Source organism: Taurulus bubalis, assembly GCF_910589615.1.
Source record: "Taurulus bubalis genome assembly, chromosome: 11".
In the NCBI taxonomy this organism is placed as follows: domain Eukaryota; kingdom Metazoa; phylum Chordata; class Actinopteri; order Perciformes; family Cottidae; genus Taurulus; species Taurulus bubalis.
The window spans coordinates 6,558,974-6,581,027 of record NC_136599.1 but is presented as its reverse complement, the minus strand read 5'-3'; the positions used below and the strand labels follow the sequence as shown (position 1 = coordinate 6,581,027).

Below are 22,054 nucleotides of genomic sequence, written 5' to 3'. Positions count from 1 at the left end.
TGCACTCAAACCCCAACGAAATAATAGATTTAAGGAGCTTTTAAGCAGTTTATTTAATTATATCATAGTCTCATAGTTGATGCAATCAGTTGGGGACTTTAGTCCGCCTTACTTTAAGCCTACTGACCTCTAGTCAGCTGTATGAATGAGTGACCAGACTTTTAGAGGGCGGGCACATTCGTCTCCCCTCTGAAGGGCCAATGAAAGCGGCGTGCAGCCAGCAGCTCTCGGTGTTGCGTAACTTTACTGCAGGTTCACACAGCCGCATTCAAGTGTCCGCAATCAGTGTCTCCTCCACCGGCTGTTTCATTGGCTTAACGCTCCCTCTTCCACAATGGCAGCGCCGAAGAAAGTCTGCATCATTGGCTCTGGAAACTGGCAAGTTTTTTTTTTTTTGTAATGCGTGTTTTGCGTTGTTAAACTCTGGCGCACGTTGGGTCAAATATCGCGTGTAAAAGCAGCCAGCCGGCTAGCTAACGTTAAATAGCAATTAGCCGCTTTTCTTCTTCTTCTTCTGCCGCTTTAAACTACAGCGTGACATCCAGTCCACGTCAGAAAGAGCACGAGGCGGTTGTATCATCGACTATATTGAGAGGAAACCGGCTGAGTGCGCAGAGAACTGGACACATGTCCGTCGCGTTTAACGTTGCTCGTTTTTTATATTGCCGTTATGTTCGCCATGATGTCAACGTCACTGTTTATGCAACAAGCATACAGCATGTTAACACCAGTACAGTATGAATGTGTTGCTGTTATTCTGCACCTGCCACCCAATCACCCTCTTTTACAACGGGTTTACATGCCTCCTGTCAGAAGCACCCATGGGTGTTTTTTTTTCTTTCTGACGCCAAACTCCGTTAAACGTTGTTGTGATTGCTTCAAAATCCCACAGTTGGTAAAACGTAATAACCAGCTATGCATGAATACTTTAGTCGTCTGGTAAATTCGGCGTGTAGCTTTTAGTTTATCAACCAAAAACGTGTTTTTATACTCTGGATCCATTGTTGGAAAGAAATCATGTTTTAAACCTCATTGATGTATTGTTTTTATGCCGAATTAATTCACTGGTCCTGATTTATTAGAAGCCTCAAAATCATGTTAAATACTATACTAACATTACTGTGGGATAAACGAGCATAACATCAGCTGAGTTCTCAATGGAGTTTTACACACAGTCAGCAACAGAAATACAACATGTCAGCTTTTTCTCCTTGGCACCTCTACAGAAGAAATATATTTGCTGGTTTATTCTCACTATCTAAGCTTTACATTCTTGCCAACAGAAGCCCTTTATAATTAAAAATGACCTTGTTGACTTTAAAATCCCAGAGGTAAAACATAAAATCAAGCAATGAATTATAGTTTTTTGAAGTTCTCTTCTAAATTTGGCACATTGTTTATCGACTACACGGATGTATTTGATTAGTTAAAACAGTTTTTACACTGTTCAGGATGTAAAGAATGTGTATTAAGATCATAAATGCTTTATGTTTTGGCCCAAATTATAAAAAGAATTCCTCAAATCATGTTTAATCCTTTTTTATAATATTACTGCTGAGTGAACGAGCATAAAATCTGAATAGTTCTCAATGCCGTTTGCCGTAGTGTCGACGCCAGCCTCGACGGACACGTGTTTCCTCTTACCTGGAGTGCTGCCTGCCGAGTCATCCTGCTGGTGATCAAAGAGCAGCCACTTTCAAAGTGAACCAGTAGAAAACACATGAGCGGCCCCGATTGTCATGAGTCACGTGATATTAATAACTCTGAGTGTTTCAAATCTAGACTTAAAAAAGGCAAACTCACTCTTATGTTCTCTTCTGGACCCACAATGTCTGTTTTCTTAACATGATTTCCTATGTAAATGAAATACTAACCCCATTAACATTTAACAATACAGGGGTTCTGCCATTGCCAAGATAGTGGGTGCCAATGCTGCTCAGAATTCAAATTTTGACACCACTGTAAAAATGTGGGTGTTTGAGGAGATGGTGAATGGGCGCAAACTGACGGAAATAATCAACAATGACCACGAAAATGTGAAGTACCTTCCTGGGCACAAGCTGCCAGCAAATGTGGTAAGGAACTGTAGATTTATCACCATTTAATACAAATAAAAAGAGTGTATTATGTAGGTTGGTTGAGGTATTATGTGTACAGAAACATTTTTCTTTTTATCTGCATTTGTTCTTGCTTAAAAAGCCTCAGATTTCTTTTCATAAAGTTTTCTGAACGTGCTCTTAGAGCAGCTTGTAACACCAGACTTTAATGCTGGATGCATTTGATTTGTATGTGCCAGATATCTTCTAAAATCATCCGATTCCTCCTCAGGTGGCCGTCGCAGACCTGGTGGAGGCATCCAGTGACGCAGACATTTTGGTGTTTGTGATCCCGCATCAGTTTGTTGCGAAAGTGTGCGACACCATAAAGGGCAAGATAAAGACCGATGCACTGGGGATATCTCTCATCAAGGTTGGACTTTGCTCTTTGATTTTGTTACCTTTTTGTCTCAGATATTCTTTGTTTCTCTGATTCAGTTTATTTCCAAGTTTAAACAGCTGTGCAGTGTGGTCTTTGACCCAGATACCAGCTTGTGTGTGTGGCTTCATGTAACACACACTGCTTGTGTGTTTTTGTTCTTCCAGGGCGTAGATGAGGGGCCTGATGGACTTCGACTCATCTCTGATGTGATCCAGGAGAAGATTGGTATCACCATGAGTGTGCTAATGGGGGCCAACATTGCCAATGAGGTCGCTGATGAGAAGTTTTGTGAGACCACCATTGGTTAGTCCAATATTTATACTTTTGATTGATTAGTATACGGACGTTTTGAAAGACAGGCTTATTAGATGCAAAAAACAGGTTTTAGTCTTGAAGCAGGAAGTGTTTGTTGTGGTTTGTGTTCTCTAGCTTTCTGCATCGTCAGCATAAGGGTGACACTTTAAATTTCCCTGTGTAAATGAGAGTGGGCTTCTTCAGTTTGATTTTTTTCTTTCCACACATCTTTGTACGCACCGCATGACTGCATGCTTTATGGGATTTGCTATTCGTGTGTGAAAGGATTATTTATTTGATCAGTGCTGTGAAATGTAGCTTGTTTGAGGCCTTTGAGCATTACAGCTGTACTCTAAAAGACGGAAAGTCACTGTTTTAATTAGGGCTGTAATCAAACAAAGACATTCTTAGTCAACTGACATTCTCATTCTTAAAAATGACATTGTGTCTGAATAAATTAAAATTGATTAACTGTATGAAACGCTTTTGACAAGTTAATGAAAACAGCAGCACAATACGTCCTTTCTTTCAAACTAAAGTAACAACAGAGTAATGGTGGGGGCTTAAACGGGGTGTTTCTAAATAAATGCTTTGAACTGGTTAATCACCAGTGATTCCAGGATTTTTGCCAAGCAAGGAAGTTTGGATATTGGCCCATAATTATTGGGCCATTGTTGTCTCCTCCATTATACGAAATAATCCCGTCAGCAGACTTCACGATACTGGTAAAAAATTCCAGTTGAAATGGAAAGATGATTATTCGAGGAGAAATGGGTTGTAATGTGAACTGATAAGCGTGGTTTAAAGAGTACTTACAAGTATAATTAATGGATGTGAGACCCATTCCTCACTGCCCAACCTGGGAAAATATGCATTAATCCACCGATTAACTTTATACATGATAGCAGCTCCTCCCACAGGGAGCAGCCATTCTTTCTCCAATGCCACAGTAGTGGAAAGATCGAGGCCACATAATTGTCTCAATTACTTTGTTCCTTGTTGTTAAATACGGTGGGAGCCACTCCTATACAAATGCGATATAGATATTTCCCTTATTATAATAATAATGATGGTAATAATAAAGTAGTCCACTTACAGTCTTCATTTTTATATATAATGGTTGGCTAATGTTAATTATGTTTTATTTTCTCCCATGATGCTTTGCCTTGCATTAACCAGTACACTTCCAGCTGCTTGCACATTGAAATCATGACGGGGTAAAAGAGAACACGACAGACGGGGAAAGCACCTGTAGTTCAAGCCGTCCTTGTCAAGTGGATTGACATTACTTAATATTCATATCATAAATGTCAAATTAGGTGGTTCTCTGCATGACTAATGAAGAAAAACAAATATAATTGGTGGTGATAATCACCCGCTTATAATGATCAATGGCTTAGACAGACGTGATCACCATAAGAGGTTTCCACCGTCATCGACTAACCGATCAGAAGTTTAGTTTTGATCGTGACTCTTCAAAGTCTGACCATTTTAAATGGTGGTGGTGAAAATGTATATTGTAGAGATGCTAAAAGATAACCAGGTTCTTTTTTTGTCTGCTTGCAGGGTGTAAGAATAAAAACCACGGGGCTCTCCTGAAGGAACTCATGCAGACCATCAACTTCCGGGTCACTGTGGTAGAAGAGTACGATGTGGTGGAGATCTGTGGAGCCCTGAAGGTGAGCTTCCATTACAAAACACTGCTGCACGCAGCCGAACGTCGTGTCTTACACAGAGTCATCTCGCATTTCTGTTCACCGAGCAGATGTCAGACAAAACACTAATGTACATAGTCCTGTCAAATATAATGTGTCTCTGTGAAGGTAAAACATCATATAAGATCATACCGTCAGTATAGCATGCTGATTAATCACAGAAAGTAAAGCAGCAACATTTACAGATTGCATCCCCTCATCTAGACACATTTTAATTAACTTTATAACTTGTCCCTAATGTCTGTTTACCAGCTGAAACACTTATTTTAATAATAAACTAAGTAGATTTTAAGAAAGAATGCAAAAACATTCCCCAATTCTTCTTTAAAACATGACAATATGTGGCTTTTCTGTTTTATATTAATGTAAAATGTAATGTCTTGAAGGTAGTTTGTGAATGTTAATGTATAAAAGCATGCACTTTCTTACAAATCTAGACAAATTGTTAGCATTTAAAATATATTTATACTATCTGCTAAGCGTCGGATACCTTATCAAGGTGTCTCACTTCACATATCGCCGTATTGTCTTATGATGGTACTTGTGTTTGAACTGGTTTTGATTTGGGGGTCCGGGAGGGATCCTCCCCTTGGAAAGTTAATTTAATTAATTGACAGTTTTTGAATGCTGTTGAATGTTGATCCTCGTACCTGAAAGTAAGACTTTCCCTCCTCGTCCGTCCTTCAGAACATTGTCGCGGTCGGAGCCGGATTCAGTGACGGTCTGGGCTTCGGAGACAACACCAAGGCCGCCGTGATCCGGTTAGGCCTGATGGAGATGATCGCATTCGCCCGCATCTTCTGCACCGCTGGTGCCGTGTCCTCTGCAACCTTCCTGGAGAGCTGCGGTGTGGCGGACCTCATCACGACCTGCTACGGCGGCCGCAACCGCAAAGTAGCGGAAGCCTTCGTGAAGACGGGGAAGGTGAGAGATTAGATCGGATCACACGCATTCACCACTTTTGGATAATTAAATGTGTTCAATTTATTATTATTTTTCACGGGAGCGAGCCAGAAGTGCTTATTTGGGTTGTAAGGCGATCAGATTAAGCAGTCAAAGCTGATGAATGGATTAATAAATATTCAAAATGAGTAGTGAAAGAACACAATACACTTCTGCATGACCACTGTGGACACACTACACTAGCTAAGGGAAGACAACAAACATTGCTAACTTTGAATGTTTAATCTTTGCCCATAAGTGCTTGAAAGTAAAAACAAAATGTTTATATATTTATATGAAATTATAAATTCTAACCATGTCAATTTGATAACAAGCTCTAATTGAGTGCTATATGTAAATATATTGAACTTCAAAATATAAAATCGCCACCATTTTACTATAGTATGGATCATAAGCAAGGTGTTGAAAATCACATATGAAGTGCAGCTTTTACATATCGTGTAAAATATGTCATCTTTTTAAATACTGCAGTCTCTGCACTTAGTAAAGAAATAGTAAAGTATATTTTTAGACGAGCAAATCCAAATAGTTAACTAAGCTGTTGCATACACATAACTTTAAAGTTTGGAAAAACGTTCAAATACATTGTTACTTGCTACATTATACAATAAAATACTGACAACCCGTGTGCCATTATAAAATAGAAAGACACACTTTTACTGTGAAGAAACTGCTGTTTTTCACTTTTCTACCAGCATAATTCTTTTTAAATAAATGAATCAACCTTTTCAATACTGAAAAGGACAAATAATAAAATGGAAATATAAAATAATTATGAAACGCATAAACGGCTCATAATTTAAGCACGCTGTACAGTAATATACTAAAAGGTAATTTACAGTCCGCTGCATACTGAAATGTTTTTGATCCGGAGGCATGCGTGTTGAGGAAGCTTGTAAAATGAAGACTTGATGTTTCCTTCAGACCATCGAGGAGCTGGAGAAGGAGATGCTGAACGGTCAGAAGCTGCAGGGACCGGCGACGGCCTCCGAGGTTTATCTCATCCTGAAGCACAAAGACCTCATCGACAAGTAAGTGAAGCAGCAACGCGACACAGGATCTCACGGATAGAAAAAGACATCAATACAGCGTTCTTTTTGCACTCACCAATGCCTCCTCCCTCCTTCCTTCCTCCCTCCTAGGTTCCCACTGTTCAATGCCGTCTATCAGATCTGCTTTCAGGGCCATCCAGTCTCAGAGTTCATAAGCTGTTTGCAGAACCACCCAGAGCACATGTAAAAAAAGAAAAACGGCAAACGGACCAAGTGCCTTTTTAAAATGGAGAACATTACCTTTTCTCACCTGTGACCAAACAGAAACAGACGGGGGACCAGTCACTCCACAGCGGTCACGCAACTGAGCGGCTCCAGCCAGCGAGGGCAATGTTCGCTCTTTGGAGAGGTTGCGTAACATTCGTGTGTTCAGCTCTAGTTTTACCACTCTGTCCTTAACACTCTTTTAAGTGCTTTTGTTAATTTTCTGACTTGAAGGGGTTTCTTTTCCTGTGTTATTGTCGGATAGCTCTTTTTGCCTAAATGTATTTTATTGAGCCAGATTTAAAATCCGAATACATGTCACATTCCTAGAAAGCAACCAAATTGAAAAACGCTAATAAATATATCCAGACTTTACTGGATATCAAATTGATAACCTTCCAATAATATTTTTCTAAAAGTGTTTATTGCCTCCTGCTTTAGTCGACCCTTGACTGCCATTGATTTAGTAACACGTTTGTACGATGTTTATATGGCACCACATGATGAATTCAGATTTTGACCAACCCCCTCGAGGCAAAGGCCCATCAACGGCCTTCTGTTGGGGGATTTATTGTTATCTAACATTATTGTTGCCGTCCAGTGAATGCCTGTAATGTCATACCTTATGTAATGTCTTTATTTGCTCTAAAAGTGTCTTACTTAATTCACTGTTTCCTGTCTTGTACTGTATATTAATGTACTGTCAAAGTAAGTGCCTTAGCATGCACGGTTTCTAATTCTTCGCCATTGTTTTTTTTGGGGTTCAACCAAAGACTGAACTACTTAACATTCATCCAATATTCCATTTGTTATTGTGACCCTGCCTGATTTTCACGGCTCATGTGTGTTGGTAATTATATCAACATTTGTCTGTGAATAAACTAATTCTAATCAAATTAAAATGATTGCGTGAAACCTTTTTCTCTCACATTTTGACCATATCAAAATGGTTCACTTCAAACAAGGCTTAAAATTAACACATTTATTGTTCTAATGTTAACAAAAGCTTTTCTCATTTAGGAAATGTCAAGACTGTTCTGTAAAATAGGGATGGATTTTGGGGGCCGAGTACAAATATTTCCGATTTAGTTTTAATAAAAAGGTGGAGAATGTTTTGGGACATCCAGGAAATACAAAATAAAATGGCCTTCACCCTTTTTCAAAAGGACATGCAGTTGACATGTGTGTGTCACCTGCATAACTCAAGGTACTGGTTTGTTTATGATCTGTCCCAGTGGCAGCATGTATATGTATATACAGAATAACGAGGCATCACCCATGAGAGACAGACCGTTTGATAAATACGACTTAAAATATTGTAGGGTAGTGTCTCTGAATGACGCAAAACCACTTTAAAGCAATCCAAAGTGTCAAAGGCTGAGCTCAAACTTTGATAAGAACCGATTCAGTTAATTAGACAAAATCACGAATATTCATAAATCAACTCCAACTATGCAGTCTTCTCTTTATCTTGACAAATGGCTATTTAATAATGTGTATAATCAGTTTAAATCAGTAGGGTCAAGGTTTTGTTTTTCAAGAGGTGGTGAACTGCTGCTTGCTTCAGGCAGATGGGAACACAACCAGAGGAGATAGAGCCTTTTTAAAAAAAAAAACACTCTATAACAGTGGGACCAACATTGCTAAAAAACACTGAGGCAGAAAATCGGAAGGACTCGACAATGGCTTTAATTTGGCCATTACGTCCTTTGCAGTGCACAAAGCAAGGGGCTGCAGAGTAGAGAAGAAGGGTCACAGCTGGCATGACTCATCTGGAGTTTTTCATATATTTTGGATGTGAAGGATCAAAATCATTGGAGTGGATTCAGTTTGTTGGGTAGGAGGAGGGTTGATTATGGATTTAGAGCTTCTGGAATTAATTTCTCGTGTCCACTTGGACTCCGATTAGAATTTGGGGGTCGCAAGTTAAGGTCACTGACGTCACAAAACACATTTGGACATCTCAAGAATTCATATGCTAATTAGGACAATTTCCCGCAAATGTCTAACAGCATAAAATTATGAATGGATGACATTCGACAGGCACGGATAGAAGCAGAGGCATGCGACTGTGAGGCGTTAAATCTAGTTAACTTTGTACAAATGTAAAGTAGTAAGGTACGATGTGTGTTGCTTGAAGCAATAAAAACCACAGAGCATGAAACACGTGAACAGAGCAGCAAAGCTGGTTTATTCATGATGAGTGGTGGAAATGTAGCTAGCTTTACATGCGAGTGTGCAGTTAACGACAGTATTCAGTACGTCGTCACAGACATTCACTGTTGACCTGTGGTAGACACCGCTGTGGTCTGAATATTTTGAAATATGGAATGAACATCTAAAAACCCCAAAAAACCCCAAAAACATGTAAACAAAAAGGGAATGAAGCTCAGAAGAAGGCTACGAGAGCTTGTTTGTCCATAAGGACACTTAAGACTATTCCAGTATGAATGCTTTGAAGAGAAAAACACCTGCAATACCTTTTATAAACCAGTCCATCTAGCTAAAAGAGGAGGCAGAACGAGAGTGCGCAAGATGTAAAAAGAAAATTCCACCGAGTTATTAATAACTGCAGTCAAAGCATAATGGTATTACAATCACAATGGTTATTAAGAGTGACAGCTGGTGAACAATCATTTCTCATGTCTGCTGTGTTCAGTTACCGTCTTTGGTACACTGCTTACAAGTGTGTTTCGTTGTAGCTCTGCTATTGTTATTCAGTCATTCCATTTACCATCCTGACATGGAGCCAGTTCATCAGACATGTTATTTTGTTCAAAAAATGTTTTGTTCATAGATTATTTTTGTTTTGTTCTCTCGGCAACTGACTTGGTCCCACCTCTCAAATGTAACATGGAAAGTTGCTCTGAATGTATGCAAGAAAAGAAAAAAACACAACTGCAGTATACACCCATGATGACAGCATACATTAATAATTATCTTTTGAATGTCTGATGAACTGGTTCCAGGGAATAATTGCCATACCTGAGAAATAATAGCTTATTTCTGCTACAGCGATGCATCCACATAGTAGAAACGCCTTCTTCCTCAAAAGACCCTCCAGCAGGACACGGCTCACTTACCCCTCCTACTATCCTACCTCTACTCTTCCCTCATCTCATCACAATTCACAGTCTGTGAGGGTTGACCCATTTGTAAGTGCCTTCATAGTGAAATCCAACTTTCTTTGCAAGGTCGTCTGCTTCTGTTGGGCCCCGACTGAGAAACAAAAAGTGAAACGATCTCAAATCAACACTCGGTTTTAAACACCTTTTCCAATTGAGGGCTTAGTGAACAACAATGCCTACCTTCCATATTTGTAAGGAATAGGTTTGGGTTTCTCTTTGTCTATGTGATGGAGAAGAGGTGTGAAGATCCTCCATGCTTCCCTTAGTTCATCACTGCAAAGACAAACAAGTCAGCATTACATCATCGCTGCATGTACGGTTTTTACGACCCTTTCCTTCATGCGGAAGAAGAGGAAAAGATGCACTATGTCGCCATCTAATGCCAACAACTGGTAGGTTTACTGTAAGTAGTAACATGACAACACTAGTGAAGAACAAAGACAGACCTGCGCACAAAGTGCATCTGACTCCCGCAGAAGACGTCCAGGATGAGACGTTCGTAAGCGTCTGGAAGCTTCACATCCTGGAAACAAGACGCACATTTTAAAATTGTTACTTTTTTAAATCAAAACAATACGGCTAAGAAATTGAAGCTGTGATACAGATACTTTTTGTAATGTCATTTAAATCATTTGCTCGATGCGTAGACAAATCAACTTGAACATGCCTTGTATCTACTCTTGTAGGTGAGGTCCAGCTCTGTTTCCTCAGGGCTGAAGTAGACGCCGGGCTTCTTGCTCATCATCTTGGCGTAGACGGCCTCGTTGGGCTGCACGCGCACCACAAGCTCATTCCTGCGACACTGATTTCCAAAAATGTCCCCTGGGACATCTGTGAACTGCAGCCGCACCTCCGCTTTCCTCTCGTTCAGAGCTTTTCCACAGCGAAGGATGAAAGGAACACCTGAGGAGCGAAACAGTTTAACGCCAAAGCATTATTATAAAGGAGCACGGGAGAATGTGATACCAGTGGGATCTGTTTGTTTTTTTAAAGGCGACGGTGCGTTTACCATCCCAGCGTTCGTTGTGCACATAAAGTACAGCGGTGGTGAAGGTGGCCTGAGTTGATCCTTTAGGAACGGTGGGATCATCAAGATAACCCAGTTTGGCATCTCCCTCCCCCTCTGGATTCCCCACATACTGGCCAAGCACCACATCAGATATGGACAGAGGAGCGATGCACTTCAGCACCTTCACCTGTAAGAGGGAACAAATACCCTCTATTAGAAACATAAACTATAAAATATCTCTTCATATTTGTAGTAATGATTGTTGAGTCACGGGTCTCTGGGAGACGATTCTGTACCTTTTCATCTCTGACATCATCGGAGCTGGTGGAAGCTGGTTTCTCCATGGCAACCAGGCAGAGCATCTGGAGCAAGTGATTCTGCATGACATCGCTGATCGGGGAAAAAGAGAACAGATGGTCACACAAAAGAGGGAGAGGGGGATGGGATGGCTGTGATCATCGTCATCATCATAAAACTACGTTTATCGCGTAATCATACATTTGTATCTGATCAAAATGTCCCTTAAACGTGAGATTAGTCATGTATTTAATACTTCTATCAAGTTATAGACTAGCCTATTTATTACTGTTATTTAACATCTTTTAAAAATTGTATCTAATACCTTTCTTGTACATATTACCACCTGTACAGTGTTTTTATATATATATTTTTCTCTTTCTCATTATAGTGTGCTTTTTTTATTTTCTTTTTTTCTTTCTTTTTTTTATTTTCTAAGCTGTTGACTCAGAGAGCCCTGCACAAGAATGCCAATGTGTCTGGACTGTTGGTCTATGCACAAATGGCAAATTAAAAACCTTGAACCTTGAAATATGCAAATGTGTGGATAGTATCGGAATTCAATGAACACAAAACAATGATAAATGTTGTCCAGAAACCTGAACTGTGGTCAGAACTCAAGCCAAACAGGAAACAGCTGCCAGTGAGTCTGTGTAGTGACGTTATCAAAGGAAGGCTGGAGTGAAAGTCTTCTTTTCCACAATGCTCTCTACGCAGTCTCATATAACTTCACTTTAAACCTTGGTGCCAAAGCCTTCAACTTACATTTTGAAGCTCAAAGACAAACTTTAGGGATGATCTTTTCTCCACTCACCGGATGATGCCAAAATCATCAAAGTAGCCTCCTCGTCCCTGAGTCCCAAACGGTTCTTTAAAGGTGAGAACAACACAGGCTATGCTGTCCCTGTTCCAGATCGGCCCAAAGATTCGGTTCCCAAATCTGAAATGAGCACCACATTATTGTTCTCCGCTCAGCGGGACACACGCATGTGCATATGCACACGCATGTGCACACGCACGCAGAGGGAAATGGCCGCTGTTCGTGACAACATGCATAAACAAACTTCAACAGGTTGAGACTTTGTTCCTTTTCACATGCTCATAAGCAAACATTTGACAATCTCCCATTTAATAAGTAAATGAACATAATGAAGTGTTCTTCTCACCTGAGCACCATGAGGTTCTGCACCATTTCTTTGCCCAGATAGTGATCTATACGGTAGATTTGGTCTTCAGTGAAGAGCGAGGAGAGGTGAGTGGACAGCTCCTCGGAGCTCTGGAGGTCATGTCCAAATGGCTTCTCTACAATCACCCTGGTCCAGCCTCTACACAACATACACAGAGAGGAAGAAAAAAAAACATCAAGTCCACTTTGCTTGACCTCAATGAGACAAAATGTAAATTAGGTTTTTGTGAATTAAAAGAAAGCTAGGTCCACAAGAAGAACATGATAATAGAAGCTGTTGAGGAACACGTATTTCCTCCATGACGATAAACAAAAGGAAAACTTTGACTATTAAGCATCAATACACTAAGTTGCCAGGTTATTAGGGACACTTTCTTTGTACTGTTCAGTTTTTGCTGAAACTATTTTAGGAGGTGGTGATTTAACTGTAAGATTTTTGGAGGATGTGGGTTGCAGTGTAACAAAGCAGAAGGAGTGTACTGACTTGGCACCCATGCAGCAGTGCTTGATGTTCTTGGTAACATCGTGGTAGACGGTGGGCGGCAGCGCCAGATAGAAGAGACGGTTTGCCTCGGGCCCTCCGGGAAGAGACGTGATGTGCGCGTCGAGTTTGGAGAAGGAACTCTCGTCTGCATATTTCCCACTGATGTACGTGTTCCTACTGAAGAAGGCTGACAACCGCTCTGCATCTTTATCCGTCGCCTGGGTCAGAGGGTGGGAACATTTACACATCCATGGATTTAATAAGTTAGTTTTTTGTGTTTGTAAATATTTTACTTCAATTTCAATGTATTTAGTATGGCCAACAATCACAAATTTGCCTCAGAGGGCTTTACAATCTGAACACATCACTAAGAGCTGAGGAAATAATAAAATAAATGCAATGGAAATGATTTGTTGCGTTTCTAAAAAAGGAGGACTGATTCTAAAACACCCCACTGGGCGCTGACTTAGTTTGGCCACTTGGGGGCAGCAGAAACAAGCTGTTAACAACACTGTCATCATCTTTTAGGTTCACATAACAAACTTGTTAGTGTTTTTTTTTTTTTTTTTTTTTTTTTTAGACATTTTTCACAGAAATCAGCTGCCTGCTGTGGCCGAAAACGACACTGAGAGTGTGAACCAAATCAGAAAAGTTGCGGACCGTAGCGCTAACCAATGAGCTTAAACTCCCTATAAAGCTCTGTAAAGCCGAGTGGAGCTGCAGATTAAGGTGATAAATCTCTGTAGGTTCATCATTGCTTTAAGGATTAAGCCAATGGAGGGAGGAAGAGGAGCATAGGGGATGGGAGGGAGGAATGGCAAATGGAACTGAATACATCATTATCTTGCTTTGAAAGGTTTTTATTTACATAGTGTTTGTATATTATTTTTGCTACCGTCTGCTCTGAATTCCTCCATCTCCACTTACAAAAATAAATCGGTTAGTTGCATCTCAAAAGGTCCAGTTTTACCTTCATGTATGGCATGCAAGATGTCCGAATGGCATCAACCGTCAGGTCAGAGCGAGCAAAGCCCACAAAATACGTCTGCTCAGGGAGGAGGCCGTCTCTGTACAACCACCTGGGAGAGAACAGATAAACACATGGATCAAACTTCAGAACCTGCAGTCCAGATTATTCTTCAGACTCTGCTTTGCTGTTTCATCCTTTCACTGGGGTCAGAGGTTCACTCACCATAGAGTTGGGTAGATTTTCTTCTTAGCAAGATCCCCCTACAGGTGCAAACACACAATTAGAAATATGATTTCACCCAATAAAGGTAGGTCACAAACACAATCATTAGGTGTGGCTGCAGCATTTTGTTTTACTGTGCAATTTAAAACCTATACACTTTGTCAGAGTGGTTATTTATTTCCCATGACACCAGCACCACAGGTCACACAGTCTGGCAACAGGTAAGTAGGCTGCTTCGGCTTATTTAAGGATTGCGCCACTTCAGTAATCCCACTGAGTAAAAGCCAAAGACCAACAGACTGTGTGGAGACAAAAGAAGGTGCCAACTGGAATCCTGTTGAAGAACCTGTTGCTTATTGGTTTTACTACAAGAGGTATGAGACAGGAGGAAGTTAGAAATCAGAGATGATCCGAGGTATACCTCAAACTAATACAAGGACAAGACGGGAAAGGCTACTAAAAGTCAACTTAATTAAAACGTAGTTTCCATGACAGTATACTGTTGGCTTAAATCACAATCTGACCTCTCCCTTTATTAATCTATTCCTCAACTGGGTTAACTTGGTTTAAGACTGTGCATTTAAAATAACTGCAGCCGAGAAGATTTGAACAGAAATGTGTTAATGTCACACTTGGGTGAAGAAGTTGGTCATTCATTAGGTCTGGTATGTACAATGTCATAACACAACACAAGCTAAGGACAAACCTGTTGAACAAACCTTTCATATCAGTGTGACGCTGAACCGCTAAACTATTGAATTAGTATCAGTAAATAAATATTTGAAAGTGTGGCGTGACCAAGTAAACACTTGATGATTAACCTGAAAAAGTATCTTGCAGTGCATGCAGCGTTTTGAAAAACAGCTGCAGAAACACACATCTATAAAACCGGTATGACCAGAGTGAGATTACACAGTCCAGCCGTTCCTGTTCTGCCATGAAAGAAAACAGCTGACTGTCAGTGACACTGCAAAAAAAGAAAAAGAAAAAAAGAGCACTCACGAGTCATTCCCCAACTGACCAAACAATGCAAGAGAAAGAAGGACACGGCAAATGCAATATGCAGGCTGACTAGATGTTAAAAAAATATTAACACACAGTTTGAGCATTGATAAGCATTAATATAGCAGCAAACAACTATTTGCAATCTAAATATACAGTGGAGTAATGGCTACTAGGACTTTCACAGAATAGAGGACTATAAAAAAAGTCAGTAGTCAACACTGTTCATCGTTGTTAGAATAATCGTTCATCTGCAGTAATGAAGCATTGCAAAGCATCTACAGAAGATATGCAGCTGGGGGTGGTAGTTGTTGTTGTTGACAAGTATTTGTTGTCATCACACTCTGCAATGTGCGGCGTTAAAGCGGCAGACATGCATGTCGTCTGATTAGTCTCAATATTAACGATTCACAACTGTGTATTTTGTGATTTTTAAATAAAGTGTGCTAAAGTGTAAAAAAAAAAATCCACATATAAAAATAAGATCCACAAATATATTTCGGATGCACTTGATAATATAAATCGTTATATTCTGTAGATATTCTTCATTTCACTATTCTTATGTCTATTAGAGTTCAGGTTGTGCGAGGTCAGTTTAACAAATACTTTCTGTGAGAACAGTCCGGTCTGTTCCTCAAGGTTCAACGCTTTGCACCTGTTTATCAGTATATTGACATTAGGGAAGCAGACTGGTCGTTGCACGTTCCAGCCTTCTGAGAAAAGATGAGGACACGATTTTCCTCCTCTTAGACATGTTAGAGCCAATAGAAATGTTAGGGGTTCATGACGGAAAACCGTGTATTAAAGAGCCGAACTTCCGTCTGTTCGGGGTGTTTTTGGACGGTCAACCTGCGTGTTGACTGGACGACTCCCTGCTATCGCGATCGCAGCACTTGTTACTTTACTTGTGATCAAGGAAAATAAATTCCGAGAACGAGAGAAGTTGTTTGGCTAAGTTCATCCAGAGGCAACACCAGGCATCCAATAATTAGTACGCATTAACACAATCACAGACGGTTCCTCTTTGAAATAGATTTTAAAGTGGTTCGGAGCATTTCGACTGCCTCTCAACATGTTGCTGGAGAGCAGGTTGCTCACATCTTACGGTGCCAAGAGCATCAACACTATCTTTACATAGCAAATGGTTGTTTGCTGCTATATAAACATTTTTAATGTTAATAAAAAGCTCAATTAAAAAAGGGATTTGCAATTGTCATCAAAAACACAGTATTTGGATGTTGTTACATTTATATAGAAAATGCTTGTGTGAACTTCACTGCATTTCTTTGTGAGTTATTGAGACTTGATGATGTCACTCAATTCACAAATACTTTCTTTTTTCAACAGGACAACTAATTGATGCAAATATTCAGAACAAATATCATATGATAACGATGCATTAGAGCAGCCATGACCTAATCAAAATTCTGCAATAAACTTGGGCCAACCAACATGAACTAAAATAAAAAAGGCAAGACATTCACAACACTAAACATTACAATTGGATGGGTACAGGGCTTTGAAATGCATCAATGGAGCTCCAGAGATTATTTTTCTTAAAAATGAACCAGTTAGTTAATAACCAAAATTAAAAGAAATGGTAAACTGGGTGCGTAATATAGCTTATACTTGAATTCCTCTGCTTTCATATGTTTTTATGTACCATCTTAAATCCCTAATGTTAATGTTTCCATATGCCAGGCTGAACACGTGCCGCACTCTGCGTTTACCTTTTTATTACGCCTCCGGGCTTTCCCTAGTAAGAATGCATTTAACGTCACAACACTAATAATTAGGGATAATTCCCTCAGGCAAAATCTGCAGAAAAGCACACTTACGTAAAGTTTGCATAAAAGGGCTAAAAATGTCTGCCAGAATTTTCTACAATTAAATACAGATAAAACAGAAGTAATTGTTTTTGGTACCAAGAACAAACGATTGAAAGTGAGCTCTCAGCTTCAATCACTGACGTTAAAAACCACAAACCAAGCCAGAAATCTCTGTGTAGTTATGGATTCAGACCTCAACCTGAACAGCCATATCAAGACAATTACAAAAGCAGCCTACTATCACCTGAAGAATATATCAAGGGTTATAGGACTTATGTCTCAACCAGATTTGGAAAAACTTGTCCCTGCATTTGTCTTCAGTAGACTTGACTACTGTAACGGTGTGTTCACAGGCCTCTGTAAAAAGTAAAATCAGAACGCTGCAGCTCGAGTCCTCACTAAGACCAGGAAAGTGGATCACATCGCTCCAGTTCTGAGGTCTTTGCACTGGCTTCCTGTCAAACAAAGAATTTATTTTGAAATAAATCTCTGCTGGTTTATAAAGCACTGAATGGTCTAAGTATGTTTGTGATCTGCTGCTACCTTATGAAACATCCCGACCCTTCAGGTCATCTGAAACTGGTCTACTTTCTGTTCCAAGAGTCAGAACTAAACATGGAGAAGCAGCGATCAGCTTTTCTGCTCCACATATTTGTGGGTATAAGGTTTTACGGACTGTTTTTAATGTTTAAATATGTTAATGTTTAAATTGTGTTTTGATGCTTTTATGTGAGCACTTTGAATTGCCTTGTTGAAATGGGCTAAAAAAATAAACTTGCCTTGACTTGCGTAGCCTAGCCTTGCGACAGAGCCCTCAAGCACTTTGAGGACTCGACAGAGAGACGGCCCTAAACCCTCAGACTTTACAGGAACGCCTGCCTCAAAGGACACGAGTCTGTGTGAGTGGACATTGGGATTGGGCCTTTGTGTTGCTAGCATTGTTAGCTTCTACCTGCCTGCTCAGCTCTTGCCATGTTGAGAGCTGTATGGAGGCAATAGACGTGGTTTGAATTCCATATAAAGAACTTTTAAATTATAGAAACAAATGGATGAGAAAAGAGACACATTTGGACAGACTGAAACCCTGGTAGAGAAGAATGCAAAGAAAGAAACATTATGCAACAAAGAAACAAGGAAACAGTTCTAAAAATGCCTGAAATGATTTTACTTCCTCAACTTGACACCAGACCAGTGTGAGGAAATAGTAAGAGTTAACATTCTTTGGATCGATTAACTTATTATTCCATTTATTTTTAGCAGTCAAGGAAATGTATTATGTCTGCAACATTTAAAACCACAACATGGTTGACTTATTCTTTGCAAAATAATAATAAAATGTTTGAATTGATCACTGTATTTGATATAATGAAAGTTATAAATACAATAAACAGAGGCATTTGAGGAGTGCGTTTGATTTAACTTGAGATATGTTTGACCCAATCAGAGGTGCTACACACTATTGAAATGATAAGCAAAGAGGAACTTTGAGGGTTTTTAATGTCTACATGTTAGACTTTTGAAAGCTCGGATGACTGTGTGGTGCTTGTTTGCATAAGATTGGTGAAACCAGTTTCAACAGTTCCTTAAATCACACACCATGTGCAATTATTGCAATATGTTGATTCATTGCAATCGTGACCAACAAGTCTTGCCTAAGAGGCCTGAACTGTAAATGTGGCAAATATAATAATAAAGTAACCAAGAGAAAAGTTACTCACTCCCTAGTCCTAAAAGATGATTTTTTTAAATAAAAAAAAATGTCCCTGTTTTTTGCATGATCAGTTCCCTTCTTTTTTTTAACCTTATTTATATAATTCACTGACTAGATTTTGATTCCCCTCCCGTGCTCTGCTCTCACCGATGCTCCCATGATGATGAAGATGTGAGCGGACTGATCGAACTCTGCATCTTCATGCAGCTCCTTCCTCAGCTCCCCAAACACCTCAGACCGAGAGAAAGGGAGGCTGCTCATTTTCTGGTGAGGAACTGTGTTGGATACAATAAAAACAACAACAAAAAGGTTAAGTGGTCTGACGTTTTAGTTCCATAACTACAAACCATATTTAACTCTACATTTCTGCTGACCTTTGTGAAATGCATGTTGCACAGATTTAGTTCTTTGGATACATTGTTTCACACTTTTAATTAATTAATAAAAAAATAAAAACAATTGACTGATTTATTACCGAGAGCTGCAACAGTTAGTCAATGAATTGACTGTTATGTATTGGTTCAAGAATTTTCGGGTATTTGCTGGTTTCCTTAATCTCCTACGATTGTAAACTGAAAGATATTTTTCGAAAAATATAATAAATATTTATAGACCAAGCAATTGATAGAGAAAATAAGTCAGATTAATCAAAAAAGGAAAATAATTATTACCGGCAGAAACCAATGCATGCCTGAAACCACAGTATTATATTCTCTATTTATACACACACACTACATTTTATTCAGGACCTCTGCACTACTTTATGTCTTTTATTCTTTACATTTTGTTGGTGCACTGTTGTCATTTTCATCACCAAGCTCTGTAATATTAATTGCTGGGGATATAACAAATAAAGATTTGATTAAATCCTTAAAACACAGCATTCTTGTTCGAAAATGGTCAGCTGTGAAGTCAGCTGTGAAGGGACTTTAATAATGGGCCAAGACGGTAAAGTAAACACTGGCATTGGTCCATTACTTCCTCCATTATCCAACATTTAAAAGATAAGGATCAAGATTTTTGAGAGAGATAATAAACTTGGATTTCCTTGTGAATCATGGCCACAAAGAGCCAAATCAGGAAGTACTTTTTCCAGTGATTTCCCCACCTACTTCAACACAAAGGGACATTTTGTGGGCGAAGTGTTCCTTTAACTAAGCCTGCGTTGATCATGACAAATCTGCAACGCATTCATGAAAAGCTCAAGTGACAACCACCCACAGTCACGTGAGGTTGCATATGAATATCATCCCTGGCATTAATAAACAAAAACAACACTCAGAAGGACTGCACGTGCATCTCCTGTCAGACGGCCAATAGCTCCCAGACTTAACCTGACTATAACGATATTAGGAAAATCCTACTCCAAATCCCGTATTTAGAGGGCTAAACGTTACTTTCGGCTCACACGTCAAGATAACGAGGGCTGACATGTATAGCTACTCGCATTACAGTATCTGGACTAGCCACCAACATCCAGGCTCAACCAGCTCACAACAGGCTGCTATTTAACCACACAACGTTAGTTTTGTTTCCCCCACTCGTTGACTTCATGCTGAGCTAACTTAAAACTAAAACAGCACTGTCATCATACCCTTAATATTCACACGCCCATGTGTTAACGTGACGGACTTGACAAGCGAAGAAAACAATTCAAAACTTCCGCTCTCCAGCTAGCAAACAGCTAAGCTAGCTTAAAACCAACGTTAGCTCCAACGTGCGACAGTAACCTACGCGTTTACGTGAACCAACGGCTACTCACGGGTCCGTTAACGAGATGAGAACCTGGCAGCTAGCGTCGAACCCTCAACTGACAGCGCCGCGCGCACACACACACACACTCACAGCGGACCACGGTTGTGTCTGCTGCTGCGCCTCTGAGTAAAGTCCTGCCTACTTCCGTGTTCAAGTGACAAAAGAAGAACCGGAGAGCTTTTTTTATTGGTTTGGGAGAAACTCACCAGTAGCGCTTGCTCGAGTACCCATCGCTGTCCAATCTAGTGATGTCATCGGCTCTGCCGATGGGCGTGGTTTAACGCTCCTCGCGCACGCTCACACACTGGCAATTAGGAAAAACCGGACAAGTGGGAATACGGTTCAGTCTTCTCGACGATGAGGAAACAAAGCAAAAATAAAGAAAGGAGCACTTCTTTTGTTCAATCTTTAAACACAGTTTCCTTGTTACAAGAAACATTTAAATAAAGGAAAATGCTGGTGATCATCTATATCCAGTAGTAGAGGAACTATTCACATTCATTGCTAAAGTAAAAGTAGCCTATTATAATATCACACTGGAAATAGTATGTACAAATATCAATATTATATTATAAAATACACCTTATGTTATCTTGAATAGGTAAACTAACCATGTCGAAGAGATTGTTACAAGTTTGATAAATCCCATTTTTATTTCATGCATGTTATTGAAAACACTCACACGCTACACACCTTATATTTAACCCAAATAAATGCATTTAGGAGGACTTGCTGTTGTTCTTCCTCTCATCAGTGAAACAAACCAATTGTATGCTAGCCGTTCATATTAGATTCTGTGTTACAGTAGGCTAAAATGATTTGAATATTATTAATATACTGGCTCCCTCATGTAGCTTACAGCTGAACTGCAGTTATCAATATTAAATAAAAGACCATGGAATAAATTCTGCAAATATATTTAATGATCCTAGTAAAACTCTTGATCCCCAGTCTATGAAGGATTGACTCAAAATAAATCATTACCATGTTATTGGTTATGAAGGAACAATGTGGCTCATTGATGGGTGTTATTATGATCAAGCTTTGGCTACACAAGCGATAAGTAGTCAGTCGTATAGGATACTTGTTGTTTTTGATCTTTTAATGTGATTTGTTGACAATTGGAAATATATAAAATGTAACTTATCCTTTCATTCAATACTTGCATGCCCAAATGCTCATTAAATAAAAGAGTTAGTAGTCAGTGTAAGGATTCCTTCTGTTGATACTGACTGTAAAGTTATTGCACTTCCAGTGAACCGCCTCACACTGCGCAAAACATGCCTTCTAAAGTTCAGGCGAAGCTAATATGAGGCTTCATCCATCTGAGTTAACCAAATTCCTGAGGGTGTTTTCCAAAAAGTCATGAAATTCCCTCTTTGTGTGTAGAGTTTTCTGTCGGAGTTGGCCAGAGGGATATTACAAAGGGTCGTAACGATGTAAGATATCACTTTATTTGGTTAGTTGACTGCTAGCTTCGACTGAACTTTAACAGGCATTTTTGCACAGAACAAAGACTTGGATTCATCTCCCATCCTTCACCGTTTTTACACTTTAAACATGCATCTTCTGACAGTGAGAAGATTTGATCTGAACAGATGGTAGGTGATCTGACTCACAGCGTATCCTATAATTCTAACTGTGTGTGTGTGTGTGTGTGTGTGTGTGTGTGTGTGTGTGTGTGTGTGTGTGTGTGTGTGTGTGTGTGTGTGTGTGTCATCATTATTATTGTTATTATTAGGGAAGTAACAAATA

The 22,054-nt window shown here is 39.6% G+C and overlaps 2 protein-coding genes across 2 annotated transcripts; one reads left to right on the top strand and one right to left on the bottom strand.

Annotated features, from left to right (window-relative positions):
* Window positions 1-1,913: 1,913 nt before the first annotated feature.
* Window positions 1,914-7,538, top strand: LOC306743742 (glycerol-3-phosphate dehydrogenase [NAD(+)], cytoplasmic). The gene is made up of 7 exons (XM_079226292.1): window positions 1,914-2,075; window positions 2,329-2,469; window positions 2,643-2,781; window positions 4,339-4,451; window positions 5,175-5,411; window positions 6,375-6,481; window positions 6,593-7,538. Exons 1-7 carry the CDS (start codon window positions 1,968-1,970, stop codon window positions 6,687-6,689), a joined length of 942 nt encoding a protein of 313 aa, XP_079082418.1. The 5' UTR covers window positions 1,914-1,967; the 3' UTR covers window positions 6,690-7,538.
* A 1,346-nt stretch (window positions 7,539-8,884) lies between these two features.
* Window positions 8,885-20,403, bottom strand: LOC306744221 (glucose-6-phosphate 1-dehydrogenase). Its single transcript, XM_079226822.1, has 13 exons — window positions 20,307-20,403; window positions 18,692-18,819; window positions 14,003-14,040; window positions 13,781-13,889; window positions 12,811-13,028; window positions 12,307-12,465; window positions 11,955-12,080; window positions 11,140-11,233; window positions 10,844-11,030; window positions 10,502-10,737; window positions 10,281-10,357; window positions 10,015-10,107; window positions 8,885-9,925 (listed from the first exon to the last, which is right to left on the bottom strand). Exons 2-13 carry the CDS (start codon window positions 18,803-18,805, stop codon window positions 9,835-9,837), a joined length of 1,542 nt encoding a protein of 513 aa, XP_079082948.1. The 5' UTR covers window positions 18,806-18,819; window positions 20,307-20,403; the 3' UTR covers window positions 8,885-9,834.
* Between the last annotated feature and the right edge of the window lie 1,651 nt (window positions 20,404-22,054).

What these genes read in the sequence shown, in the direction of transcription:
- LOC306743742 (XM_079226292.1), top strand. Translation starts at nt 1,968, where the DNA reads ATGTGGGTGTTTGAGGAGATGGTGAATGGGCGCAAACTGACGGAAATA. An exon ending in ACAAGCTGCCAGCAAATGTG is followed by an intron (nt 2,076 to 2,328) that starts GTAAGGAACTGT and finishes ATTCCTCCTCAG; the next exon opens with GTGGCCGTCGCAGACCTGGT. An exon ending in CACAAAGACCTCATCGACAA is followed by an intron (nt 6,482 to 6,592) that starts GTAAGTGAAGCA and finishes CCTCCCTCCTAG; the next exon opens with GTTCCCACTGTTCAATGCCG.
- LOC306744221 (XM_079226822.1), bottom strand. Translation starts at nt 18,805, where the DNA reads ATGAGCAGCCTCCCTTTCTCTCGGTCTGAGGTGTTTGGGGAGCTGAGG. An exon ending in CTTGCATGCCATACATGAAG is followed by an intron (nt 13,029 to 13,780) that starts GTAAAACTGGAC and finishes CCTCTGACCCAG; the next exon opens with GCGACGGATAAAGATGCAGA. An exon ending in ATTCCTTACAAATATGGAAG is followed by an intron (nt 9,926 to 10,014) that starts GTAGGCATTGTT and finishes TTTGTTTCTCAG; the next exon opens with TCGGGGCCCAACAGAAGCAG.